This window comes from Cucurbita maxima, unplaced genomic scaffold (assembly GCF_002738345.1).
Source record: "Cucurbita maxima cultivar Rimu unplaced genomic scaffold, Cmax_1.0 Cma_Scf00003, whole genome shotgun sequence".
NCBI lineage: Eukaryota > Viridiplantae > Streptophyta > Magnoliopsida > Cucurbitales > Cucurbitaceae > Cucurbita > Cucurbita maxima.
In genome coordinates, this window is record NW_019272019.1 from 4,588,158 (window position 1) to 4,614,575 (window position 26,418).

Genomic DNA, 26,418 nt, shown 5'->3' on the forward strand with positions numbered 1-26,418 from the left:
AGACATGTTTTAAAATTGTGAGACTGATAACAATATATAACGGGCTAAATTAGACAATATCTGTCAACAGTGTACTTGAAATGTTACCGTTTCTAACCTAATACGAGCCTTCTCGAACTAGCTTACTCATATTTAGGGGACATAACTTGTGATTGGGTACGAACTAACTGGGTTGGTAAGGAAACTCTAGCACGTGATCTCTTATATAAAGCGGAGAAACATCCTTCCATAGGGTTAAAAAAGAATGGTTCCTCAACGAGCGTAGGTAATAAAATCTCGTCTCCGATCTCGCTCCTACCATTAATTGAACTCCCTCGTAATTTAGGGTTTGAAGTGTCTGGAATCGAGTAGTATGTTAGTGCAAGATCCTATTGCAAATGTTATTAACAAGAGTCCGAACGTTAAGGCAATGGAGTTATTTTGGAATTAGATATTAACAATTAAATTTAATTATACGGTACCATTAAAATAGTTACTATTATTAAAAATATTTTTAATTTTATGTTAAACTAATGATTATTTTTATTAATTTAATTTTATAAATATTTTTTTCGCTTGGTTTGGTAAGATAAATAGAAGCGTTGTGAAGAAGGGTCATAATCGGAGGTTGGGGACAGCGTGAGAGACGAGGAAACAGCTAGCTCCATAATAATATTATATTATATTATATTCAGAGAATTAAATTATAGTAAAAAAAATAATAATAATAACGAAGGTGTTTGGAACATATATGTTCGTGAACTGGCAAATTTACACGTGGCATGCTCACAAAAAAATGAGCTGGATTTCCATCAAACACGCCATTAAAAAAAAAAAAAAAAAAAAACTATATAGTTTTAAATTCATTGATTTTTTGTTTATTTTTTAATTTAAAAAAGAATTACACTTATAAATACAACTTTTCAATATAATTTATTTATTTTGAAGTTTAAAATTTTAGAAATATTCGTAATTTTTAAAGCTCCTTATAACTTAATTACAAAATTAAATAACTGGATCGAAATTTGAAATTAATATTACAATACTTATCTAAATTTGATGAAATTAATGAATGGCTTTAGCTTTGTGGATATGATAATGATTGCTAGAAGATGCATAACGTGCGTCTGGTGATTAATTATTTCAACTTTCATAGTTTATTATATGTTTTATCTTATATGGAAAGATATCACTTTATATAAAGTGATTTGTTAAATATATTTCTTCCATAACTGCTATCCCACGTCGGTTATAAAACATTTTTTATAAGTGTATGGAGACCTCTTCCTAGTAGATGATACATAACGAGCCAAAGTGGACAATATCTACTAATGATGAGTTTGAACTGTTACAAATGGTATATGAGTCAGACATAGGGTAGTGTGTCAGCGAGGATGCTAAGACCCAATGGAGGTGGATTGTTAGATCCCACAATGGTTGGAGAGCATTCCTTTTAAGGGTGTAGAAACCTCTCTCTAGTATACACGTTTTTAAACCGCGAGAATCAAGTACGATATGTAACGGGCAAAAACGATCAATATTTGTTAGCGATAGTCATGAGCAGTTACATATCGAGTTTGGTTGAACTTAAAAGATGGACATTAGGGCCCAATAAGAGTTTGCTAGCGGTAGTCCATTTTACGGTCTAACCTCAAAAAAAAAAAAAAAAAAAAAAAAGAACCGGCCCATTAGGGCCCAATAAGATCCATATGTTTTGAGATCGGGCCCATTCGATAGCCCAAACAATTTCCGGAGTAGATTCATTTACAACTAGAGTAGTCACGAACCCAATATGGACCGATCCATTGGGCCTTTCATTAAATCCGTGGGCTTAGCTTTGGGCTCAGACACAGTTAATATTCACCGCCGACATCCAAAGCAGTAATTTCAGAAGAAGGTCGGATTTAAAACAATATTGTTTTTACCCCATTTGATCTTCGAAGTAAAAAGGTAAAAAAGATTATTGGTTTACGGTGAAGTGATTTCATAAATGTGGTAGGTTGAAGCATTGAATGATTTTTATAGTCAATTCTGAAGGCTCTCTCGTAAGTTTGTCAATAAATGCGGCGATGTGGGACATTTCCAACCCCTCATTTACGCCTTAATTTCTCATTTTGTAGTGTACTTCCATGTTTCTTTCAGCTCATTTATTTAGAAAAAAATAAACCGAATTAAACCAAACCAAACCGAACCAAATCAAACCCTAAATTATCGAGAAAAAAATGAATACTCTCGTTTATAGCTTAACATGTTTAGGTCTCATTTGCTAACGTTTTTTTCTGTAATTTCACAACTCCATCCTAATTTTTTTTTTTCATTTGTTTGACGGTTTAAATTACTTCTGTCTTTTATAGATTTCGGTCTTAATCAAAATAGATCAAAGGCGCGTTGAAATAGTCGACGACTGCTTAATTTTATCCGATAATCTAATCTATTTGTACTGTTATCTCTTGAAAATACGCCTTTTATGTACAAAATTCCATCCCATCCAAATGGGATGGCTTGTTTGTGGGGTTCTATAGGCACAAAGGGCAAAGGCTATAATTGGCCATTATAAACACTACAACATTTGAAAGTGAGTGTTGTTTGTAACTTTGCAGCTACCTTGTCTTGTCTTGTATCGCGTGGTGGTCTCTCCAATATAATGGTAGTTGTGAGTGTTTTTTTTCGAAGTCAAACTGAATAAAAAATTTGACTTTTTCATTGAATCACTGAATAAAACAATCATATCTTTAAATTTTTCATTTGATCAATCACAAAATTATTACTATAACTTCTAAATTATCATGGCAGATACCGTAAAAAAGCCCTCAACTTGAATTATAGAACTGATACAATTTTACCCCTTTTATTATTATATAATAATAATAATAATAATATATATATATATTGCTTTTACTTTTGAACTACCACAATGCACTAACTAAAAATGTCATATATTGTCACAATCAATCTAGCTATAATTCAATTTGCTGTGCTTTTTTAATTATTATTTTTAATAACCGAAATATATTGGGTTTTATATTATATTTATAATATAAAACCCAATATATTTATAATTGTTGACAATTAACAAATAAAAATCCCACAAAATTGGTATTTTTAATTATTTTATGTAATTGATAGACAAACAAACAAAATTATTGGGAGGTTGAGGAAAATAATTTAATTGAAGCAACACAACACATGGGCATTTTGGTACATATTTAAATTAATTAATTAATTAATTTTATTTTTAAGTATACTATTCAATAAACCCACTTTTTGCCTCTCATTATTATCCTTATCCCTTTTTTCCCCCACAAAAAAATTAATTTAAATGTAATTAATATTACAAATATATCTAATAATTCTTAATATCTTTAATTTTAGAGTAAATAATTGGGTAGAAAAAACTATAAATTTTTTTAATACATTTTATAGATAGTAATTTTGGGTTTAATCAAAATAAAATAATGATTTAGAAAATTTATTTCAGAATATTTTTCAAATTAAAATAAAAACCTATATTTATGCTTTTACCTATCAATTTCAAAAGTTAAATTCATGCGGACAGCCGACCACGACGGCTGCTTTGGCCAATTATAGGCGGCATTAACTCTGTAAACGACACCGTATGTGTTTCCTCATGATACATGTCGGAAAAATTAAAAAAAAATAAAAAATTAAATCCACTTATTTTGTTGACTAATACGACGTCGCTTGATCTAGCGCATGGAGTTTAACAAAAGGAACAAAGGAAACAATGCTGTAAGGTCAAATCAGAAATCAACATTCCACGTGGTTCAATTATTTAAACATTTTCCTATGCTTAAAATTAATAATCCTTAAACTTTCAATAAAAATATATTTATGTTCAGTAGTTGACAAATTAAAAAAAATATATATATTATCAAAATTAATTTTTTAAATAAAACATAAATTTAAAAGTTTAAAGGCTAAACTAGTAATTTGAGTTAATTTTTAACATGTATGGATGTCAATTTTATTTTAATTTCGAATTTTGTAATTATGGATAAGCTTTAAAAATTATTTATTTATTTAACAACGTGCAATCCTACTTAAAATTATTAAAATTAAAATAAATATAAAAATTAAAATGATATTTTTAAAAATCATAAACTAAAATACAAATTTTAAAAATTTTGGAAGGATATAATAATGCCCATAAATATAGACCATAACCATGATTAGAATATTGTTTGTACCTACAAAAATTCAATAAATAAATAATAATAATAAAAAAAAAACAAATTTTAAAAACAATTGTGTAGGAGAAAACAATAGTCCAGCTTTGATGAGATTTAGACTAATTAAATAATTCCATTTTAAATAATTCCATTTTAAAAGTAATAATAATAGTTAATTAATGATTAAGCATATTAAAAGTGGTTTTAGGCAATAATGGTGTGTGCTAAAAAATGTGGACAACAAAATTATGAATAATTATATTTAGTCAAAGGTCAATTTTATTATTTATTTTTTATAGAAAATATAAATTTGGAATTTATATATTCCGTAAGAATAAATAAATAAATTTTAGGAGGCATTATTTAAAGCAGAATCGGATCCCGCGTTTCATCCACCAAACCACAAACTGCCACCTCACTCTCATTCATAATTTCGAACAAACAAGAATAAAAAAATAGAAAAAGAAAACTCCTTCCACGTCGGTGCACACCCAGCACCGGGACCCTATTATCCGGCTTTGCCACGTCACCCCACCGACACCTCATACGCGGCTCTACTGGGTCCCCCTTCCTTCTATTTTCACACACAAACTCCCATTATTTCAACTCTCAATAAAAAAAAAATAAAAAATAAAATAAAGAACCATTTAATAAAAAGGGAAAAATAAAATAAAATAAATTAAAATAAATAATTATCAAATTAATTAATTAATTAACCTAAATTCAAGAGTCAAAGACGAGTGAAGAGATTCCAAGTTATTAAATTTTTAAAATTTATATCTATTTTATTTCTCATATTTTAAAATTACCACATGATAAATTAAAATTTTAATTAACCAATTTAGATTTATAATTTTGAAAGTAAAAAAAATTAAGCTTAGTTTATGGAATAACTTTTAATTTAACACTGATTTAAATAAATAAATAAAAAAAGAAATTAAACGGGGTAGGGAGATTAGGCAACGTTAACTATATTCAATGTTTGCCATTAATAGCCGCCTCGGTAATGTAAAAAATTGATGCTAGATCTCCTTTGCTATTTTAAAATTAATTTCCAATTATAATACTCTGAAATAAAGTAGTCTATTTTTTATACTAATTTTATACAATTATTTTTTTTTTAAAATATATTAATAACCTTTTTCGTTCACTTTTAATTAAAAAACCCCATTACTTTATTTTACTATTTATTGATAAATAAATAATTGACATTATAAACTTTATAATTAGTTAAAAAAAAAAAAGATTGATTTGTCGGTTTTTTTTCCCCACCAACTCCGGGAGACGGGTCAAAGTTTTTGGATCTCGGGCTGACCGGAAACCCATTTTTTGTTATTGGCGTTTTATTTTAATATATTAAAATTATAAACAAATTAATAATTGCCTCTTTTCATTATTATTTTTAATTCGAATAACAAGAGTTTATAATTAAAATATTTTTATAAAATTAATTAGTTGAAGTGGTGTAATTAATAAAACGAGTAGTTATTAAATAACTAAAATACACACAGAAATTGGGGATTTAAAAGTTGTAGCTAAAAGAAAAAGGTATTAAATTGGTAAATTAATTTGAGTGAGAATTACTTAATATAATGACGAATTAAGGAAGGTGATTAAAATAATTAAAATAATTAATACTGCATGGAGTATTTTTAATTACTAGAAAAGAATATAAGAGAGTGGGAATTGGGAATCATTTTTAGTCTTCACGGGAGCTTTCAAGCTTGTCGTGATTGGATCTGTACGAAATCTCCATTTTCTTCTCCTCCCGCTCTCCACACACAGTCCACTCCTCTCTTCTGCTTTTAATCCGAGCGCTTCCACATCCAGTAATGGAGTAGTGTTTGAGAGAGAATTGAAAATCCGTTTTGCGAGCTTAAACAAGACGACAATGGCAGCCTAGGGTGTCGGTTCTTCTTCATTCTATATTCAATTCAGCCTTGTTTGTGTTCTTCCTGTTTTTATTCTTCTATTCATCTTGTTCACTTCGCTCTTTAGTTGAGGTACTGTCTTTTGGATTCTTCTTACTGTTTTTCATGCTGGTTTGGGTTTAATTTCTACTCTGGATGAAGTAGCTGGGATTGGTTCTTGTGTTGTTTGAAGGATAATGATGTTTTGTCGTGAAGAATTTATGTTATGGACTCATTGTTCACTACTTAATCTTCTTGATTGAATTGCTTTGATGTGCTGTTTGGTCTCTTTGATTGGAGGATGCTTGGATTTTCCTTTGTAGCTCGTTTTTGTTGATCTTGAATCGTTATCGATTGGTGTTACTACTTTTTTTCTTTATCTGATGTTTTGAATTGAAGATGCGGATCTTAAAAGATGAATTCGTTCTTTTAATTATGTTTTTTTGGATGCTGGCGAGTGTGCGTTGCTTTCCAAAGATGAAATCTGGATCTTCGTGTCAATTAATCGGTCTCTTTGCTTTAATGTTTGGAACTAAATCGAGGTGGAAAAGTAATTTACGCTGCAAATTTCTGTATTCGTATTTGAATTGGAACTTTTATTGATTTGCTTCTATGAATTTTATGTGTTCCAGTTGATTTTGCATTACCACGGCAGACAATGTCCAGGCCTTTGCATCGAGGTTCATCCGGTGTGAAGGTACATGGTCATGATGATGATAAATGGGACTCCCAAATGAAAGATAAAACTGATAAGGAAGAAGTGGATAGAAGAGGTTCTTCAGATCATGGAGGAAATGGGAGTCCCTTTCGTCTATTTCTTCCAGACATTTCCCCTTCCAAATATGGAGGCACTGAGAATGGCTTTGCTTCTGATTCTTTTTTAGTTGGGAACTCACGAAGTCGGCAGCAATATATACTGCAAATGTTGAGATTGAGTTTAGTATTGATTATAATTCTTGCTCTTACTGGTTCTTTTTGGTGGACGCTCTCCATTTCTGGTTCTTCCCAAGTTCAAATATTCCATGGTTATCGGCGACTCCAAGAGCAGCTTGTTTCAGACCTTTGGGATATAGGGGAGATTTCTCTTGGTCCTTCAAGGTTGAAAGAGCTTGAATTCTGTTCGCCGGAGTTTGAGAATTATGTTCCCTGCTTCAATTCGAGCGATACAAAAGATGATGAGTATGATAGACATTGTGAGCCTAGCTCGTGGCAAAATTGTTTGGTTCAACCTCCCTTGAATTACAAGATTCCTCTTAGATGGCCCACCGGAAGGGATGTTATCTGGGTAGCAAATGTGAAAATCACAGCACAGGAGGTCCTTTCTTCAGGAAGCTTGACCAAAAGGTTTGCCTAGAAATTCATTTGAGAAAAAAAAAAACCCCAATAGATTGAGCTCACATTATCTTTCTTTGACTAATTGTTCTCCTGAATTTACAGGATGATGATGCTAGAGGAAGAACAGATATCTTTTCGTTCTGCCTCTCCAATGTTTGATGGTGTTGAAGATTATTCTCACCAGATTGCAGAAATGATTGGGCTGAGAAATGAATCAAATTTCAGAGAAATTGGGGTATGTATGTCACTGCTCTGTTTAAGCCAGGTCATCAGTTGTGGTCTTCTATACTTCCTCGCTAAGACACAAATGGTCATGCACATACCGCTCCATCATGGTCATGCACATCCTGTAATTTTGAAGGAAACCAAATTCAATTGATCCTTCATGGTGGTAGATGTGATGTGAGATCCCAATGCGTCCAGCGAGGACGCTGGATCTCAAAGAGGGGTGGATTGTGAGATCCCACATCAATTGGAGCGGGGAACAAGTGCCAGTGTAGATGATGGGCCCCGCAGGGGGTAGATTGGTCTTCTATACTTCCTCGCTAAGATACAAACGGTCATGCACATACCGCTCCATCATGGTCATGCACATCCTGTCATTTTAAAGGAAACCAAATTCAATGGATCCTTCATGGTTGTAGATGTGATGCGAGATCCTATTGCTGCTAGCGAGGACGCTGGATCTCAAAGAGGGGTGGATTGTGAGATCCCACATCAATTGAAGAGGGGAACAAGTGTCAGTGTAGACGCTGGGCCCCGCATAGGGTAGATTGTGAGATCTTACATCGGTTGTAGAAGAGAACAAAGCATTCTTTATAAGAGTGTGGAAACCTCTCCCTAGCAGATGCGTTTTAAAAACCTTGAGGGGAAGACTCGAAGGGAAAACCCAAAGACAACAATATCTGCTAGCGGTGGGTTTGGGCTGTTACATGCGACTTCTTATTTCGTGATGTGAGATCCTATTGCTGCCAGCGAGGACGCTGGATCTAAAAGAGGGGTGGATTGTGAGATCCCACATCAATTGAAGAGGGGAACAAGTGCCAGTGAAGACGCTGGGCCCCGCATGGGGTAGATTGTGAGATCTTACATCGGTTGTAGAAGAGAACAAAGCATTCTTTATAAGGGTGTGGAAACCTCTCCCTAGCAGATGCGTTTTAAAAACCTTGAGGGGAAGACCCGAAGGGAAAACCCAAAGACAACAATATCTGCTAGCGGTGGGCTTGGGCTGTTACATGCGACTTCTTATTTCGTTTGGGAAAGATCATCCAAATTGCTTCACTTCTAGCTTCAACTCCATAATACTCTTACAAGGATATTCTTATTTCAAAGTCCTAAATTTTTAGCATTTTCTTTTGTTTTAATCTGTCTACTCGAATGATGCTAGATAGCGAGTCAAGGAAAACTACTCGCTGAGGAACATATTTATGTTAACATATAACGCCAGTTTGAATACCTAACAACAAGTTGCACCTTCCTAAAATTTTGCAGGTAAGAACCCTTCTAGATATAGGGTGTGGTTATGGGAGCTTTGGAGCACATCTTTTCTCCAAACATCTCTTGACTATGTGCATAGCAAATTATGAGGCTTCTGGCAGTCAAGTTCAACTGACTCTTGAAAGGGGCCTCCCTGCAATGCTTGGTTCTTTTACTTCAAAACAGTTGCCATATCCATCCCTTTCCTATGATATGGTTCATTGTGCACGATGCGGTGTTGACTGGGATAGTAAAGGTAAACTTAAAGCCTCGTTCCATTATATTGATGGGTGCTACTCTTTGATGTTAATCTATTTTATCAATGAGAACAAACTCGGTTTTTGAGAACATCATAGATTCTATATATCGTGTGGCACTCTGTGGTCAATTATGTCCCATCTTTGTGTATATTCTGACAAGGAAACTTTTAAATCTTTTTCCTTTTTCAAACAGATGGTAGATACTTGATCGAAGTTGATAGAGTTTTGAGGCCCGGTGGGTATTTCGTGTGGACGTCGCCACTTACCAACACTCAGGGAATTCTTCACAAAAAAGAGAACCAGAAAAGATGGAATTTCATTCAGGATTTCGTAGAATATCTGTGCTGGGAGATGCTTTTTCAACAAGATGAAACTGTCATCTGGAAGAAAACTAGTAAAAGTAACTGTTACAGCTCACGGTAGGACATCCGAGGCAGAATGCATGTAACTTTATGTCTTGCTTGATTATTTGTCAATACGAAAACATTGCAGTCTTAATTTTGTCTTTTGCTGCTTTTATATCTAGGAAGCCAGATTCATCTCCTCCAATATGTGGTAAAGGTCACGATATTGAATCTCCATATTATCAACCACTCCAAGGCTGCATTGGAGGACGAAAAAGTCGTCGTTGGGTTCCTATTAACGAAAGAAGAACTTGGCCTTCGAGGGCTAACTTGAACAAGAGTGAACTGGCTTTGCATGGTAATTACGACGATGCTCAAGTTTCTTCGAATAAGTTGAAAGGAAAGCTTTGATTTTATTGGATTTGATGATATCCCATTACATTTCACTGACATGTCAAGTTGACATGTTTCAGGATTGGCTTTAGATGATTTCACAGATGATTCTCTAAACTGGAAAATGGCAGTAAAGAACTATTGGTCTCTTTTGTCACCATTGATCTTCTCGGATCATCCGAAAAGACCAGGCGATGAGGATCCTTTACCGCCATACAACATGCTTCGGAATGTGCTAGATATGAACGCTCATTTTGGAGGCTTCAATTCTGCATTGTTGGAGGCTGGGAAGTCTGTATGGGTCATGAACGTGGTACCGACCGATGGACCGAACTATCTTCCCTTGATAATGGATAGAGGTTTCATTGGGGTATTGCACGATTGGTAATACTATTCTTCTAAACTTGGTGAATCTCATCTGACGTTTGCTGCAGAAAATTTCTTTTGTTCTTACGTTCTAGTTGCCTTCTTCAATTCAGGTGCGAGGCCTTTCCAACATATCCTAGATCATATGATTTGGTGCATGCGGCAGGGCTTCTGTCCCTTGAAGCAAGTAAGAAGCGGAGGTGCTCGATGCTCGATTTATTCATTGAGATTGATCGGTTACTTCGTCCAGAGGTACTATTTCTTTTCCTTTAGTTACTGTTATTAGTTCTAGTGTTAGTGAAGTATAAGAATAACCAATAAAGTATGTTGAAGTTCTGCTGCTGAGCTCCCTAAAACTTGCAATCTCTTTATGGGAAACAAGGAATGAAGGACTTTAAACCAATACTCAAGGGAGCTAGTGATCCAAAAACATTTGATGATTGAGTTGCTTTGATATTACCATCTTCGGGTGTAACAGCCCAAGCCCACTACGAGTAGATATTATCTCCTTTGGGCTTGCTCGGAAGGGCTTTCCCTTTCGAGCTTCCCCTTAAGATTTTTAAAATGCGTCTACTAGGGAGAGATTTCCACCACTCCTATAAAAAATGCTTCATTTCCTCTTCCAACCGATGTGGGATCTCTCAGGGAGTGTTCTTGACCTCGGTAAAACACTTCTGCTATGACTAAAAGTGCTTCCCGCTCTATACTTCACATCTTAGATTGGTTGAAAATTGTCCTGCAAATGGTGATATCATTTGATGATGTCGACAATGTCACTGGTTTTACAGGGTTGGGTGATAATCCGTGACACCGCTGCACTTATCGAATCAGCCCGAACTCTAACTACACAGCTTAAGTGGGATGCCCGAGTTATAGAAATCGAAGATAACAACGACGAGAGAGTCCTAATCTGCCAAAAACCTTTGTTGAAGAGACAAGCAAAGTGATTACAAAGTATTTTATATTGATTCCATGGATGATGGAATAAGCATCATAGGAGGCATAGAAACAGGAAAGAAGAGAGTACACAAATTAGGATTGAACACACCAGAATAGCAGCAGCCATAGAAGCCGTAAGGCCGAAATAGGATCATGTAATTATGCAGAAGATGAGCACAGAAGTAAGAATTTGTAGGATTGTTTAGAGCTTTGTATTTTTATGCACTTCCTCAAATGTTATATACCTCAATGTGATTAAGATTGTGAAATTGGATCATCAATAAGCAACCTCATATTTTGCTCTGTCATAATATAATTCCCAGTTATTTTTTATTTTGTCGTAAATTTTAAAAAATTTCTTTATTAATAATTTGTATGTTATTATTATTATTATTATTTTTTTTAAGTTTAAAGACAAACACGATTCTCCACGATGGAATGATATTATCCACTTTGAGTGTAAGCTCTTGTGGCTTTGCTTTGGGCTCCCCAAAAGGCCTCATAACAATAGAGAGAGTATTATTTGTTTATAACACCTCCCCTCGAATAAAGTACCCTTCCCTTAATTGAGGCTCAACTCTTTTGGAGTCCTATTCATTTTTTACTGTCTTCGAGGAGGCTTGACTCCTTTTCTTTTGGAGTCTTTTGTTCGACATTTGAGGTCTATTGGCACGACTAAGTTTAGGACATGACTCTGATACCATGAGATGAACACGACTCTCTACAATGGTATGATATTGTCTACTTTGAGCATAAACTCTCATGACTTTACTCCACAATAGTATGATATTGTCCAGCATAAGCTCTCGTGGCTTTACTTTGGTAAAATATTAATGAAATTTTTAAAAATTTAGAAATATTTGTACTAATTTACCTTTTTAATTTTTACTTTATGAAATAATAGAATATTTTTATATAATATATATATATATATATATTTTAGTACTAATACTTAGAGAAAATTTATGTTATTTTAAAAATTTTAAAATAATTTAAATAAATATAATTATTAGTTCAACTTAAAATCTAGGAGTATAAATTAAATTTGTGAAGAAAAAAATGAATTACTTAGCTCCAGATTTCCGGTGTTTCCAGTATGTCCAGTTTAATCAGCAAAAGCAACCAAATCAAAATTCTGATGGCTTGGCGCCTTCTCGTCACCAACCTAAAATCCCCTGAAACCCTAACCCTAACAAACTCCCTCCGCCATTCCTCTGCTTCCTTCTTCAACCAGAAACTCCCATTTTCCACCTCCTTCCTCATCACCAAGCTCCCCAAGAAGTTCAGGAAGAAACGCAAGAAGCAAGAAAGCCCTAGAACCAAGCTTGTCCAATCCGAACCTAATCGCATTTCTTACTTCGAGCGCATCGTTGAAACAGATTCCTTCTTCAGATTCCTTTTTAAATCGAAGGATTTCCTTTCAAAGCAGCCGGAGCACGTTCTTCGCCTCGACGATGCCGGTAAGCTCTATCGCGAACTCGGCTTCCCGAGAGGACGCAAGGTCGCTCGATCTATTGAGCGCCATCCGCTCATGTTCGAACCCTACCGTCACGTGGATGGGAAAATGTGGTTTGGATTTACCGAGTTTATGGAGAGGTTGATCGAGGAAGAGAAGAGGATTATGGACTCGATGGAGATGGATAGGGTTAGAACTGTGAGGAAGTTGTTGATGATGTCGGCGAATAAGCGAATTCCATTGTCGAAAATCTATCACTGCAGATCGGTGTTTGGGATTCCAGAGGATTTTAGAGATCGAGTGGGGAAATATCCGGATTTCTTCAGAGTTGTGGTGGAAGATGATGGGAAGAGGGTGCTGGAATTGGTCAATTGGGATCCTCTACTGGCTGTTAGTGAGCTCGAGAGAGAGTTCGTGGTGAACGAAGATAAGGCGAAAAGGGCGTTCAAGTTTCCTGTGAAACATGGGAAGGATTTGGATTTGGATGAGGATGATACGAGGAAGCTGAATTTGTTGAATACACTTCCATTGGTTTCGCCATATTCGGACGGATCGAAGCTGGAACTTTGGACATTGGAAGCAGAGAAGTACAGGGTTGGCGTGGTGCATGAGTTCTTGAGCTTGACATTGGAGAAGAAGGCTTCTATTCATCATATTGTGGAGTTTAAGGAGGAGTTCAGCTTGACTAAGCACACTTATCAGATGCTTCTGAAGCAACCCAGAACCTTTTATCTGGCTGGGACGGAAATGAATTGGGTTGTTTTTTTGAAGGATGCATACAATGAAAATGGCGACTTGATTGAGAAGGATCCTCAAGTTGTTTTCAACGAGAAGCTGCGTAGATATGCTCAAATGCAGAAGATGGAATGATATCATATCAAAGGTGAGTGATATTGATTTAGAAATGAACTGTTTTTGTTCTTAGGCAAAAAATATCTGTCACTCCAATGAGGTAAATATAGATCTTCTTTGGCATACACTATTTGTTAGGCTGAATCTCTGTTTGTTGAGTTTGATTTAAAGTGGGATCAGTATAAAGTCATTTGCTAGGAGATATTTGAAATTTGCCAGTAGATATTGTCTCTTTGGAATTTTAAGGTTTTAAAATTTGAGCATCCACTCAAGGTTTTAAAATTTGAGCTAACCTTCCACTCAAGGTTTTAAAACACCTGTTTTGACCTTCTACTCAAGGTTTTAAAACGCGTTTGTTTTGAGCTTCTACTCAAGGTTTTAAAACACGTCCGATAGGGAGAGGTTTCCACACCCCTATAAAGAATGCTTCATTCCTCTCTCTTTGAGCTTCTACTCAAGGTTTTAAAATACGTCCGATAGGCTGGTAGGGATTTTAAAACCATGAGAAGCTTGAAAGGGAAAACCCAAAAAATCGATATCGGGTGCAAAACCAAATTGGAAAGTCAGATTATGCCATTAAGAAATGCAATCTCAATTCACTAAGGTTACAGAGAACATTTTAACCACATGACTAACGTAGTTCTATGGACGGGAAAAACAGGGCAGCGAATGTGATAGAGCTGAAGAAATTGGGAAACAAAACAGAACAGAAAACACATCCTAACGACGTGATGATGATGGAAGGGCCGATGAATCCATCCCCAGAGAATAATGGCGCAAGGTTGGCGCTTTTGATCTGTGCCTGCCTTTGTGTGCAACACTTGCACTACTCCTGTGCCCACTGATGGAAGATGATGATGCTATATGGCTCGTTTTCCTTGATTTTCTTCTATGAGAATTCCAACTACCGTTCCCTAGTGCAGCTTTGGCAACGCTGTCAGTCGCGACTTCTCGAGCTCTCTGTGCTTTGATGTGCTGCTTGTTTAGATAAACAAGACTTGGAAGAAGGCCAACAACTGCCTTGCGTAGCTGGTCGTCGCTCACATTACTTTGAATTGGATTCCCCAACAGATTAAGAGCTTGAAGAGAGTTGTAGTTGGCAACAAGTTGGGCCAGAGCTTTGTTTGTTGAAATCTTGTTGAAGCTTAGGTCGAGAACCGTGAGCTTCAAGAGTCGATGCAGTCCATCAACATCACTAATCTTGTTGCCAGCAAGATAGAGTTCCTTAATAATTGCACAGTTTGACAACCCTGGTGTACATATTCAACAAATTGCACATTCAGAATCATCAGAAATTGATAAGTTTTAGACCTTTCGTTACGTTTTTCAAACAGTACCATGTCCTATGTGAGATATACGATTGTAACTCAGATCGAGTATCCGAAGTCGTGCTAACTCTTTGAGTCCTTCAATGGCAATGATCATGTTCCTGGACAAGTTAAGCGTATGCAGTCCCTTGGGCAGTGATCCAGGGTTAATGTGATCTGGAAACCAACCAACCAACCATTTCAGTGGCAAGAATAGTGCTATGCCAAACATTTGGAGATATAAGAAGGAATTACCTATGAGATTTCCAGACAAGTTGACAGATCTAAGACCGGATAGGTGCGAGATTGTGGGTATGGCTTTTAAGCCAATGCCAGAGATGTGAGCCACGGTTGAGGAAGAATTGAGCGACCCAATGATGCTATTGGCATACAAAATCTCTTCTGTCAGATTGGGTTCTCCACGTCGGGGTGTGTGAGTTGCAGTTCGCTCTGGAGTTAGCGGGAAGAAAGTATCTGAATCATTGTCATCCCCAACCGCGTCAATTGAAAGACAGGGTTCTAGTTGAAGATCCTTCACCCACTCATCCACTCTTCTTAGGGTAGAAGATGATTCTGCTGAAAATGCAACCCACTGGTTTTGTGGCCATAAACCAGAAACTCCAATACACACATTCTCCTGATCCTGATCATTGCTTTCGTTGTTTTCGGGGCATTCTCCTGATCCAGGTGATTCCATTATACTCTTCCCCGCTGCTCTGTTCGGCTCAAGATTGTCAGAGCAATACCCACCTTGCTGGTTGAAAGCAGAGCTGGTGGGAAGAGCCTTGGTATTGGTAGTACACGGCTTTTGTAGGTTTCTATGGCTCCACAGGAACAACTTCCACCACAATCTCCTGCTTCTGGAAGGTAGAATCTGGCTTGAAGAACGCTTCTTCAACATGACTTTATCTGCACTGTGATGAGTCATAACAGACCCTGGACTGCCCGGATCAACATAGTTCCTCATTTCGTCTGCCAATTCTTGTAGTTTTTCGAAAGACTGAGACATTGGAGGAGGCAACTGATGAGGAGATAAGTTTCTAAGCACATCCCTGCTTTCCAGATTAGAACATGAGCGTTTAAGTTTAGGTAATGCCCAAGATACTGCCTTACCAATTCCAGGATCACTAACATGTCCACTTTGGATTGTATCAACCCCTTCAATAATGATCTTATCTAATTGTTTTCCCAATGAACTTGGAAATTGAAACTCAAATTCTTCTCCACATGTGTCTTGAGCAGGGAGATCAAAGTCAGAAGGGTTCCATTTGATCGAGTTGTCGTCTCGCTCATCCTCCCCTTCATATGCTGGTTCTACTGCTGCTCCTGCTACAGAACTCTCATGATTGTTCGTTAACTTATCATCCAGCTTAGAATTATTCTCTGATGGGTACAGAACTGAAACGTCCAGGGTAGACGGTTTCCTTTCTCCACCCTGGAGAGGCTCCTCACAGTGATGGATGCTGCTGACATGCAAAGTTTTCGACAGATATTTCAATTCGGTAGGCTTCTCCGGTTCCAAATCGATCTGCAACCATAGATTAAGAGGATATATATATATTTAGCAAACTCCGTTGGGAAACTTATCAAGCAAGATACGAATAATGAAAGAAAACATGCCTTGGTTTTCTTCTTCTTCCCTGTTCGGCCAGAGAAGCAATTGAATTTTGTCATAAGTATACTTCTTGAATGATAAGAAATGTGCTCTACGTTTCGATTCCTGCTAGTAATCCCTTTCACATGAACTATTCCTGCTAGTAATCCTTTTCAAATTCTCACATCGATAGCGATTTTGACAGAGCAATACTTCGTTTTTTATAAAAGGTCGACCGGAATGAAATTAGCCGTAGTCGATCGGAAGACGCCGAAGCAACAACAAACTGCAATCGGACGACGCACATGGACCAGACAATCCACAAAAACGGCCAATTCTAGGGGAAGATTGAGACGATATCACAGCGACGTCGGCCAGAGTTATGAACGAGGCAGCTTCTCCTCAGAAGCTTCACTACTCGCACAAACAAGGTAGACCGGTATGACCGCAATCAAGTTCAAAATCGGAAAAAATGTCCATGCGATCCATAATTTAATCAAAGAAAATCTACGTATTGGCAATTGAAGAAGATGAAGAAGAAAGAAGATGAAATAGAGAAAGGGAAGCACCTTTGGTCGATGAGGTCCTCCAGATTTACCTTATAGAAGAAGAAATTGAAAGAAGCAAGATCGGGGGATTCAGAACAGAGTGCTCTGAAATCCCAAATCCAGACAAAAATGGTGTAAAATTGAGGAAGAGGAGAAGGGATAAATAGGAGCACCGAGTTACAGTAGTAAGAGAAAGAAAGAAGTCCCGCATGGAACGCCCCATATTCTTCAAACGAAATATTTATTTAATATAAAATCAAATTTATAATTAAATATGAGGTGGAATATTTGTTATATATCCTGAAATTTCACATGCTAAATGGGCCGTAAATAAATCTGGTGTTCACGCTGTCACGATCTCGAACTTTCATCCACCGCCGTCCGATGATCAGTACTTAGTTTCCAATTTTATCTATATCCATTATTGGAAGGAAGGGGCAAGGGTAATGGCACGTGTGAGATTACATGCATGGATCCTTGCATATGGAATGGTGAGAAATCGACATCTCTTTGTTCATTTGTTTCAAAGTATTGTTTTTGACCCGTTTCTACCTTTTGTGACATCTCTATTAAAATAAGGATATATAATTAAATAGTGCAAATTTATATTTTAATTGCTAATCTATTGGGCCCGGCCCAGAAAAAAAATATAAAGGAGATAATAAGTCCTCCATTTTCCCAACGGAGCCCAGTTCATATGACACGAACAATCAAATAGACCATCAAAAAATAAAATGGAAAACGAATTCCCAAATCCAGAGGATTCATACACAAAATTGGAATAAAAATGGACGATTACAAGGGCAATGTACCGAAGCAAGGGGAGCCAGAGATGTGATAGCACAAAATCTGGACAAAAGAAAACCCCCCAAACCTCAGAGAATCAATGTACGCCTCCAGAACAAAGCCACCAAGAATACGATCAAAAGATCTCACCACTTGAAGCTGAAAGGAGAGGCCAATTTAATCAACAATGGAATCAAACCCTAAACCCAAACCCTAAACCCAAACCCTAATGCTTGAAACCCCAAAACCCAAGAAGCTGTAAAATTGGAATCGTATGCCTTCGGATCAAAGCTTACGATGAATATATATATATATATAGCGCCTGAAACCCTAGACGACCGTTTCTGCGGGGGTAATTTGGTAATTTTCGCAATACGACAATAATATGTGGGCTTGGGCTTTGGGCTTTGGGCTTTGGGCTTTGGGCTTTGGGATTTGGGCTTGGGCTTTGGGATTTGGGCTTGGGCTTTGGGCTTGGGCTCATTAATATAATAAAATTTGAAATTAAACATAATCAGCCTAATCTAATTTACAGATACAGTATACCCGAAACACGTATATTTACTTTGTTGGCCTAATAGATAAATTTCTTCTTATTTGGGGTATATACTGAATGTCGTCTTTACTATCTAAATCTAACGACAATGCACGATATGTCGTCTTTACTCCCGTTCAGCAAAGCCTCTGTTATTAACTGCTTTGCAGCCTTCATCGGGTCCTTGATTCTTCGTGCGATATCGACCGCTTCTTGATTCGCCATCACCTGTTTCATCCACATTCATAAGAAGAACACAAATGAATGATTTCTAGAAGTGTTTAGGAATGAATCAGATAACACCTTCCAAAGACCGTCACTAGCGAGAATTAATACATCCGTGTTGGCGTCTATGTTAATATCACGTATGTCGGGGTCCGATCGTAGGTGAGATTTGAGACTCTTGTCTCCAAATGCTCGCGAAACTGCTAGCTGACCATTCACTCGAGGTACGTCTCCTATTTTTATAGGAAAGAGAAACAAAACATGAACTCAAACTGATATGAACCAAGACATCAGTTCAATTCTGCTTTCTATATAAGTTACCTGGCATGTTAGAAACGAAGCCACCTTTATTCTCGATGATGCTGCGTTCGGAATTCGGCTCGTGATCGATAGTCATTTGTATAGCTTCACCGCCTCTCGAAAGAACTGCGCGTGAATCTCCGACGTTGGCCACCCATAGTCGTTGACCGTTAATCAGAATAGCAGTAACAGCAGTTGATCCGCCACAACCCAAGTCAGAGCTGTGAGACAGAATCGCCTGGTCCGTTTTCTCGTAGGCTTTCGAGATGGAGCTGTTCGTGTCGACCCAAAAGTCCTCCTGTAATGAAAAGAAAAGGCACATGAATGGATACTCAGATAGGGCAGGGTGGGCTAGAAGTTGGTTGTCACCTCTTTGAGGATATTAGAAAAGAGATGCTTTTGTAAGTAAGCAGGCACAGTTTGTTGAACATGGCCATCGTAGATAGCAAACAGCCCCAATTCATGTTCTTGAATTTGAACAAACTTAGCAACATGGTAATCTTCCATGGGATGCTTAGCTTTCCCTTTCACCAGGCAGAATCCATACTTGATTACCCCCTCATGGCTTCTTCCTTTACCGTAGTTCGACGCCGACCGAACCTACACCACCAGATTAATAATCTTTCTGTGAGAACCCATATCGGTTGGAGAAGAGAACATTTATCACCGTGTCAATACCTCTCTCCCTACCTTTTAAAAACCTTGCAGAGTCAACTCAAAGAGAAAGCTCAAATAGAACAATATCTGTTAGTGGTGGTGGATTTGGGTTATTACCCCTTCCAAATATCCCTCTGTACATAGAACACTACAGCGATGCACTACGCCTTAACCCAACAGAGATGAAAGAAGCATTTTTTACAAGGGTGTGGAAACCTCTCTCTAACATATCCATTTTAAAAACTTTGAGGAGAATTTCACAAGGGAAAGTTCGAAGAGGACAATATATAATAACGGTGGGCTTAAGCCGTTACAAATAATATTAGAGCCAAACACCGGGCGATGTACCAACAAGGAGGCTAAGCCTCGAAGGGGTGAATGAACACGAGACAGTGTGCCAGCAAGGACGCTAGACCCCGAAGGAAGTAGATTAAAGGATCCCACGTCAATTCTAGCCCTAAATTTATCAGTGGATTTGGTTAATTCATGGCACAGAAGGAATCAACACAGCTAGAATTGAAGAACGGTGAAACACAAAAGGTAAGAGAGGCTGTTCTTGGTTCTTACCCGAGAGTAGGAAGCATTCAAACAGCACAGCTTATCCATCAGCTAAATCCAAATCAAACCCTCTCCAAATTCACCAACTGCACCATCAAATTCCCAACTCAACAATGGTTAATAATCCAAAAAAAAAAAAAAACCCAGAACCCCAAAACGATGGCTCGAACCTGTACCGGGGGAAAACTGGGCTGCGCTTTTGCAGCTCCTTCTATGCGACGTCGCTTCACCTTCTTGTTCTTGTTGGAGTTCTTGATTTGGTGTGGCTATCGAATAAGAGAATGGTGACAGAGGGAGAGAGAAAAGGGAAGCGAACATGTAAATTTTGATCACAATTTAAAATAATTAAGATTTAATAAAAATGTAAAATTAGTTAAAGTAACTGTGGGTTTGAATTTTAAAACGAAAATAAAAAGGAAAATTACCCACAAAATGGGACTATGACTTTCTTCTCTGTTGACTTTCTTGCTTTTTTACTGTTGACTTTGTGTTTTTTCTTTTTTAATTTTTCACTTTTTTTTTTAAATTATGTTACAATCCTACGTGGGATGGAAAATTCAATCATATTAATAATCATATTTTAAAAATAAAAACATGGGAATATTTTTAACAATAAATTGAGAAAAAAAACATGCAATAACTCCACATGTCTCGGTAAATTACATGATTTTGACACGTGTAGGTACGGTCACCGACCAACAGCACAGAGACTTCCTACTTCTCTTGCTTTCTAATTTTTAATTTTAATTTCAATTTAATTTCCTCAAAATAAATTAATAAATCGGGTATTAATTATATAACTGTAATTAGTTAAATATATATTTAATTGAACATTATTTAAAAAATAAAATAAAATATTGGAAATAAGAACAATTAATAAATAATCTAATGGGTTGAAACAATTGAGCAAATAATGAAAAGCGTGTGAGAAAGGGATAATTGACTAGATGGTCGGTTGAGCGATTCAAGCTTGAGCCACAATCTTGTGGTTGATTCGAAAATTAAAGTCCTTTCATATCTATTATGATCGGTCAATTTTCATGACATTACCACCAAAACTCTAATATGGTCGGTTACAACATTCTCGACGCTAGAATTCAACTTGAGAGGTCAAAAAGCTACTTTCTCTTTTAAATCTCTTCATGTGGCTTCTATGAGAAAGGCGGTGCAAAAGAGACTCGAGGACTTGTTAAGGAAGGTGGCAAGGGTTGGGATAAATCGAAAGGCGTTTTCTAGTCCCCTTATGGAGGCTCGATGACTTGTTAAGAATAGAAGAAATATCTTACTCATTCATACAAAAGAGAAAGAGAGAAATAGTTATAGGCATCTGATTTTAAAAGGCAAGCAAGATAGAGAAATATTTCCATAGCTTAAGAAAAAGCTTACAAGAATCCGGGCTAGTCGCAAACCTGAGTTTATTCAAAGACGACGATGACGACTACGACGACAATCACTATATCAATTCTCTACGCTTGTGTTACAGCTACACAAATTACAATCTTCACTATACAGCATAGCAAGACATATGATACAACCGTGATAACGGGAAGAGCGGGAGGGAGACGATCATTGGCAGATGAACTGCTTCTATCAGTTAGTCGGTATCGTACCAAGCTACCGACTACTCATCGTGGGACTTGGCCCTCGGAGAAATGACTAATGATTCACAAGTTGTTACCCAGTCTGAGATAGCTGCCTCCAGTTAATTATTTGATGACTCTGTTGATGCCCTTGCAAGAACGAAGAGCTTGTTCCGATGCCATTTTCGTCGACCACAAACTGCTCGGTGTAACTCGAACTCGGTGGAGACCAAACAGGCACCACACCTCCGTCTCTCTCTCGTCTCACATCACTACTGGAATAGGACTCTGCAGTGGAATCTTCAGCAGCAGTTCCTAGGCCGATACCTGGGGTATAGGGAAGTCGAGTCTGCGTTGGATTGGTTGGCCGAACTCTTGGGTTCACTACATTTCTGGTTGGCTCTTGGTTTAAATTTGCATTTATAGGTACTTCTGCTCTACCATCTTCTGCTGTACTTTGAATGTTCAGAGAAGGTTCATCTCCTAATCTCACCGAACTCGTCATGCTTGGGACCATCTGATCCTCGTAGCACCGAATCGTATGAGCGTTCATCCTTGCAGGCTCAACGTCCTCCTCCTCCATTGTTATTTCCTGAGGAAATGCAATTGGGATCGACTCGGAAGAGTCCCCAAGTCCCTCTTCAGTTCCATTCTCGATCGCAGCCCTTGAAGCTGCTTCTTGTTGCCACATCTCCGACAGCGCTTCTTCCAACCTTGCTTTAGCTGCATCCAGCCCTACGATGGGAAGGGGGTAGTTCGATCCAAGCTCGATCCCAGCAGCTTGGAGTACGTACTCCGGTGCATTCCATGGATGATGAATCCATTCAGTGGGCAATCTAGAAAGTTCAGGAAGCCATCTCCGGACGTATTCTCCATACGGGTCGCATTTATAACCCTCAAGCTGCAAAAAAACAACTACTAGTTCAGACAGTTACATCCAGAAACACATGTAATCTAAGAGAAAGAGTTGTCGTTCTGGCATGTACTCCTTCCCTTGAGCTCGGAGATACAATTCTCCATACTCCGACCCGTCGTACTTAATAAAATAAGACCATTTTAAAAAAAATTCATGTCTAAAACCCTCAATAAGAAACTTTTTCGAACAAGCACGGAGTTGGAAGATATTAGATTTTAGATAAATGCAGAGGACAATGTGTTTATTTGAGGAAGAACTCGAAAAGTGTGTGCACCTGTGGGTTGTCGATACGATCAAATTCACGACTATCGGGAAGAGTGCCAGATATGTATTGCCAACCAAGAGCATCACTCTCAAGGTCGGCATCCAAGAGAGTATCCCAGAAGTACTTCATTCCCCATCTCCAAGGAAGCTGCAGAACCTTGACAAAGAAACTCGAAACTACAACTCGGATCCGATCGTGCAGCCACCCCGTAGCCCACAATTCTCTCATACCAGCATCCACTAATGGATAACCAGTCCTTCCTTGCCTCCATGCTTTAAAATAGCCTTCATCCACAACCCAAGGGAAGAATTTAAGATGCCCAAGAAGAGGCCTTTCATGACTGTACGGATGGTTGAAACTCATGTATCTGGAATACTCTCTGAGCCCTATAGACTTGAGAAACAAGTTGACACTCTCTTCGCCAGCCTTGTTCCCTTCATTCGCCCATAAAACCTGCTTCATTCGAACGAGATGAAACACTTTTCTCACGCTTACCTCTCCGAAATGTAAGTGGGGAGACAGAAATGAGGTGGTTGCACTATCTGCCTTCCTTCGATTCTTTGAGTACTCGATTAATGGTCCATTGATGAACGTGGTCAAAGCCTTGTCCGCGTTGCTCCATCCAGGAGACCATGCTCGGGCAAGAAGCGCGTTGCTTCCCTTCTCCGATTCGTCTTCAAATAACAATGTGTCACATTGGCACCTCCTAGATGCATCACCTGAAGGAGCAAACACAATGTTTAGAGTGAAGCTTTAAGATCGACGACGTTATCTGATCAGTAACTCTTAACAATAGACATTATTTAGACCGATGATGTTCTCGAAATCTATACCATGCTTACGCACCAACGTAATAATAAGCCAGAACGAGCCACCTAAAATATGTAACAAACGAAACTACTTTCTTATTAATTGACCCATAGGCTGTAATGACACAACAAAGAGCGTAATGTTACGTTGGGGAAAGGTAATCGTCTCGATTTTCCACCGATAACATGGAACCAACTATGCAACTTTGTGGTACACAAAACACATTTGATATATTACAACATAGAATGAAATACAAACCTCACAGCATAGACTGAAATCAATAGAGTGTTCTCTCTTACGAAAAAAACGTCACGAAGAACAAACAAACACGACAACTGGAGAGTTACCGATCAATCGTATATTCGATAAGAAAAGAAAAATTGAAGTAAACACAAGGCTTGTTGAACTAAATGATAGAAGAATAGGCAACCTGAAATTATTCTCTTAGGTGGGAGAAGTGGTGCCTCTGGATCACAAGGCATGCTGAGACATCTCTCCCAGAAACCAGCAAAGGTGGTAAATGGATTGCCATTGGCATCCTTAACGTCCCACGGTTCGTACAGTAAATCGGCATTGTACGACCTCACACCGATGCCTTGAGCAGATAACACCTCCTTCGCTCGATGATCCCGAACGAGTGATAAAGGATCTGACAAACAAATTTGCTTTCATAAGATATGTATTTCCAAATCATTATCAAGACATCAAAGGAAACTCCATAAGATGCCAATTCTACATGGAAATTATTCGCATCACAACCATTAAGGACCTTCCCTCTTTCCACTTCTATGAAATTCTCGAACGATTACAATTTATACCAATAATAAGCAGATTTCGCCCACTAATTAGTAGCAATTTACAAGCAGATGAACAAAAATGAAACGGACGAACACAGCCAAGAACAATCATACACTGAGCAGAAACCTCATAACTCAAGAACACAGAGAAATCAATTCCAGAAAAGGCCGATAGAAACAATCTCCGATGTCTGAACACAATAATCCAAAACAAACAAACAAGAAGACGAGAGAAATTAAGGAACCGATTCAAATAAGGATTTGAAACTGAAGCGAAGAACAGGAAGAACAGACCGTATAAATGATTGAAGAAGAGCTGAGAAGCACCAGTGGCTTTAACGACGTCGAGCAAAGCAGAAATGGTGTTGGTGGATCTCTTAGTGACAAGAAAAGTACCAAGGCTTCTAAGAGAGGAATCGAGATGAGCCAAGCTCTGTTTGAGCCACCATCGCGAGACTCTGCCGGGATAGTAGTGACCTTCTTCCTCCGGTGCCCAGATGAAGACGGCAACGACGGCGCCGGACCTGACGGCGGCGGTAAGAGCAGGGTTATCTTCAACCCTGAGATCTCTTCTGAACCAAACTATGCTGCAACCGCCACCTGACATCTCACAAAATAAAAGCACGGAACCAACACTCCAGAAAACACGTACCGCCCTTTTTCTGTCACTCACCAATGAACCATATCCATCCTCCTCCTGTGAGACTCTCACCTTTCTTTCTTTTTTTTTTAATTATTTATTTACCTTATTTTTTCCCTGCCTTTTTCGCACGTGCGAAGGGGATTAGCATAGAAATCATATTTGAATCCATGTCTGGTCATACTTGTCAATATAATACTATATTTTATGAATTAAAAATATAAAAATATAAAAATTTAATATATTTTTAAATTTGGATATACATAACACAATTTTAAAATAAATAAAATAGAAATATAAATTCATAAAAAATTATGGATAAATATTAATATAATTAAATATAATCCCAATTCAACCTAGTCGCATACTTTGATCAACTTAAGCGAAACAAGAATAATCAAAAGAATATATTAAAATAAATTAATATTTTTATTAACCAAATGATATAACGAACTATTTTTCAAACTTTTACCCGCTATTACAATTGATATTTCCCATTTTAAAATGTATAAATATTTTAAAAAATAAAATAGAAAATTAGGAATATTCATATTTTTTTTATATGTATTTAAAAGGGTGAGAGAATTGTGTAGGGTGGGGTTGAATGAAATGAATCTAAAAAAATTGAAAATATTTGTATGAAAAGGAAAGAGAGAGAAATGGAAGGAAGTGGACTGATTGATAGAGTAGGGACTAGATACACCAAATTGATGCCCAAATTCTAGCCATAGACTTTTCTTCTTTTTCTTTCAGATTTTTATTTCTTTTTCCTCTTATCCTCATACCAAAATAATAATAATAATAATAATAATAATAATATGAACTAAATTATTGAAAAATGGGTGGATTAAAAATAAAATACTCTGAAAACTATAATTAAAAAAAAAATTGTCTTATTGAACCCAAAATTAAGAATTTTAAAGCGGAAAATCTATTAAATATAAAATTTAAATTGAAAATTTAATTATTAGACACATTTTAAAATTAATTAATTAATTAAAAAGTTCTTGTAAGATTCCACACACAAAATCTACTGTCTAGATTAGTCCCTTTGAACACTTTTAAAAGGAATCTACGAGAGAAAATAAGGATTTAAAAAATAAAAATAAAAATAAAAAACTAAACATTTGGTGGGGATGAGCATGAAGTAAGTGAAAAGGTCCTCTCCCACTCCACAAAATCGTACCTCTTTGTCTCCTTAAAACACAGACGATAAATAATTAATAATAATAAATGCGTTTAATTTTTCTATTTTTAATTCAATTTGATACTTATTTTAAATTTATAATTCTGGATTAATTTTTAAGAATATTAATATAAATTAGATAATAAAAAACAAATAATAGTGTGAAAAGCCATTTTTGGGAGACAAAATTTGATTGGTGTGACTCCATAACAAC

General features: G+C 37.0%; 5 protein-coding genes and 1 long non-coding RNA gene across 10 annotated transcripts; 3 read left to right on the plus strand and 3 right to left on the minus strand.

The window, feature by feature from the left end:
- The first annotated feature begins 5,861 nt into the window (after positions 1–5,861).
- Positions 5,862–11,523, plus strand: LOC111475378 (probable pectin methyltransferase QUA2). 3 transcript variants are annotated; one of them, XM_023119869.1, is made up of 9 exons: positions 5,862–6,172; positions 6,712–7,423; positions 7,517–7,649; positions 8,906–9,146; positions 9,344–9,569; positions 9,677–9,852; positions 9,968–10,271; positions 10,367–10,505; positions 11,042–11,523. In XM_023119869.1, exons 2-9 carry the CDS (start codon positions 6,738–6,740, stop codon positions 11,198–11,200), a joined length of 2,064 nt encoding a protein of 687 aa, XP_022975637.1. In that variant the 5' UTR covers positions 5,862–6,172; positions 6,712–6,737; the 3' UTR covers positions 11,201–11,523. The 3 variants fall into 3 exon arrangements, with proteins under 3 accessions (XP_022975637.1, XP_022975640.1, XP_022975646.1); XM_023119872.1 differs by having other exon boundaries at positions 5,862–6,075; XM_023119878.1 differs by lacking the exon at positions 5,862–6,172 and adding an exon at positions 6,179–6,621.
- Positions 11,524–12,230: 707 nt separating this feature from the next.
- LOC111475216 (protein WHAT'S THIS FACTOR 1 homolog) lies at positions 12,231–14,276 on the plus strand. Its single transcript, XM_023119830.1, has 2 exons — positions 12,231–13,531; positions 14,162–14,276. Exon 1 carries the CDS (start codon positions 12,289–12,291, stop codon positions 13,516–13,518), a length of 1,230 nt encoding a protein of 409 aa, XP_022975598.1. The 5' UTR covers positions 12,231–12,288; the 3' UTR covers positions 13,519–13,531; positions 14,162–14,276.
- On the minus strand, positions 14,044–16,643 carry LOC111475193. 2 transcript variants are annotated; one of them, XM_023119828.1, is made up of 4 exons: positions 16,582–16,643; positions 16,428–16,550; positions 14,838–16,335; positions 14,044–14,750 (listed from the first exon to the last, which is right to left on the minus strand). In XM_023119828.1, the coding sequence occupies exons 2-4, from the start codon at positions 16,479–16,481 to the stop codon at positions 14,221–14,223; spliced, it is 2,082 nt and encodes a 693-aa protein (XP_022975596.1). In that variant the 5' UTR covers positions 16,482–16,550; positions 16,582–16,643; the 3' UTR covers positions 14,044–14,220. The 2 variants fall into 2 exon arrangements, with proteins under 2 accessions (XP_022975596.1, XP_022975597.1); XM_023119829.1 differs by having other exon boundaries at positions 14,838–14,984; positions 15,063–16,335; positions 16,428–16,633.
- On the plus strand, positions 16,201–16,816 carry LOC111475251. Its single transcript, XR_002716424.1, has 2 exons — positions 16,201–16,309; positions 16,632–16,816. It is a non-coding gene; the product is annotated as an uncharacterized LOC111475251 (long non-coding RNA).
- Positions 16,817–17,645: 829 nt separating this feature from the next.
- LOC111475232 (probable protein phosphatase 2C 10) lies at positions 17,646–20,288 on the minus strand. 2 transcript variants are annotated; one of them, XM_023119837.1, is made up of 6 exons: positions 20,187–20,288; positions 20,020–20,096; positions 19,165–19,395; positions 18,817–19,093; positions 18,574–18,728; positions 17,646–18,498 (listed from the first exon to the last, which is right to left on the minus strand). In XM_023119837.1, the coding sequence occupies exons 2-6, from the start codon at positions 20,056–20,058 to the stop codon at positions 18,361–18,363; spliced, it is 840 nt and encodes a 279-aa protein (XP_022975605.1). In that variant the 5' UTR covers positions 20,059–20,096; positions 20,187–20,288; the 3' UTR covers positions 17,646–18,360. The 2 variants fall into 2 exon arrangements, with proteins under 2 accessions (XP_022975605.1, XP_022975603.1); XM_023119835.1 differs by having other exon boundaries at positions 20,181–20,288.
- A 1,058-nt stretch (positions 20,289–21,346) lies between these two features.
- LOC111476454 (cryptochrome-1) lies at positions 21,347–25,102 on the minus strand. Its single transcript, XM_023120112.1, has 4 exons — positions 24,673–25,102; positions 24,012–24,230; positions 22,781–23,490; positions 21,347–22,491 (listed from the first exon to the last, which is right to left on the minus strand). Exons 1-4 carry the CDS (start codon positions 24,983–24,985, stop codon positions 21,685–21,687), a joined length of 2,049 nt encoding a protein of 682 aa, XP_022975880.1. The 5' UTR covers positions 24,986–25,102; the 3' UTR covers positions 21,347–21,684.
- Positions 25,103–26,418: the final 1,316 nt, after the last annotated feature.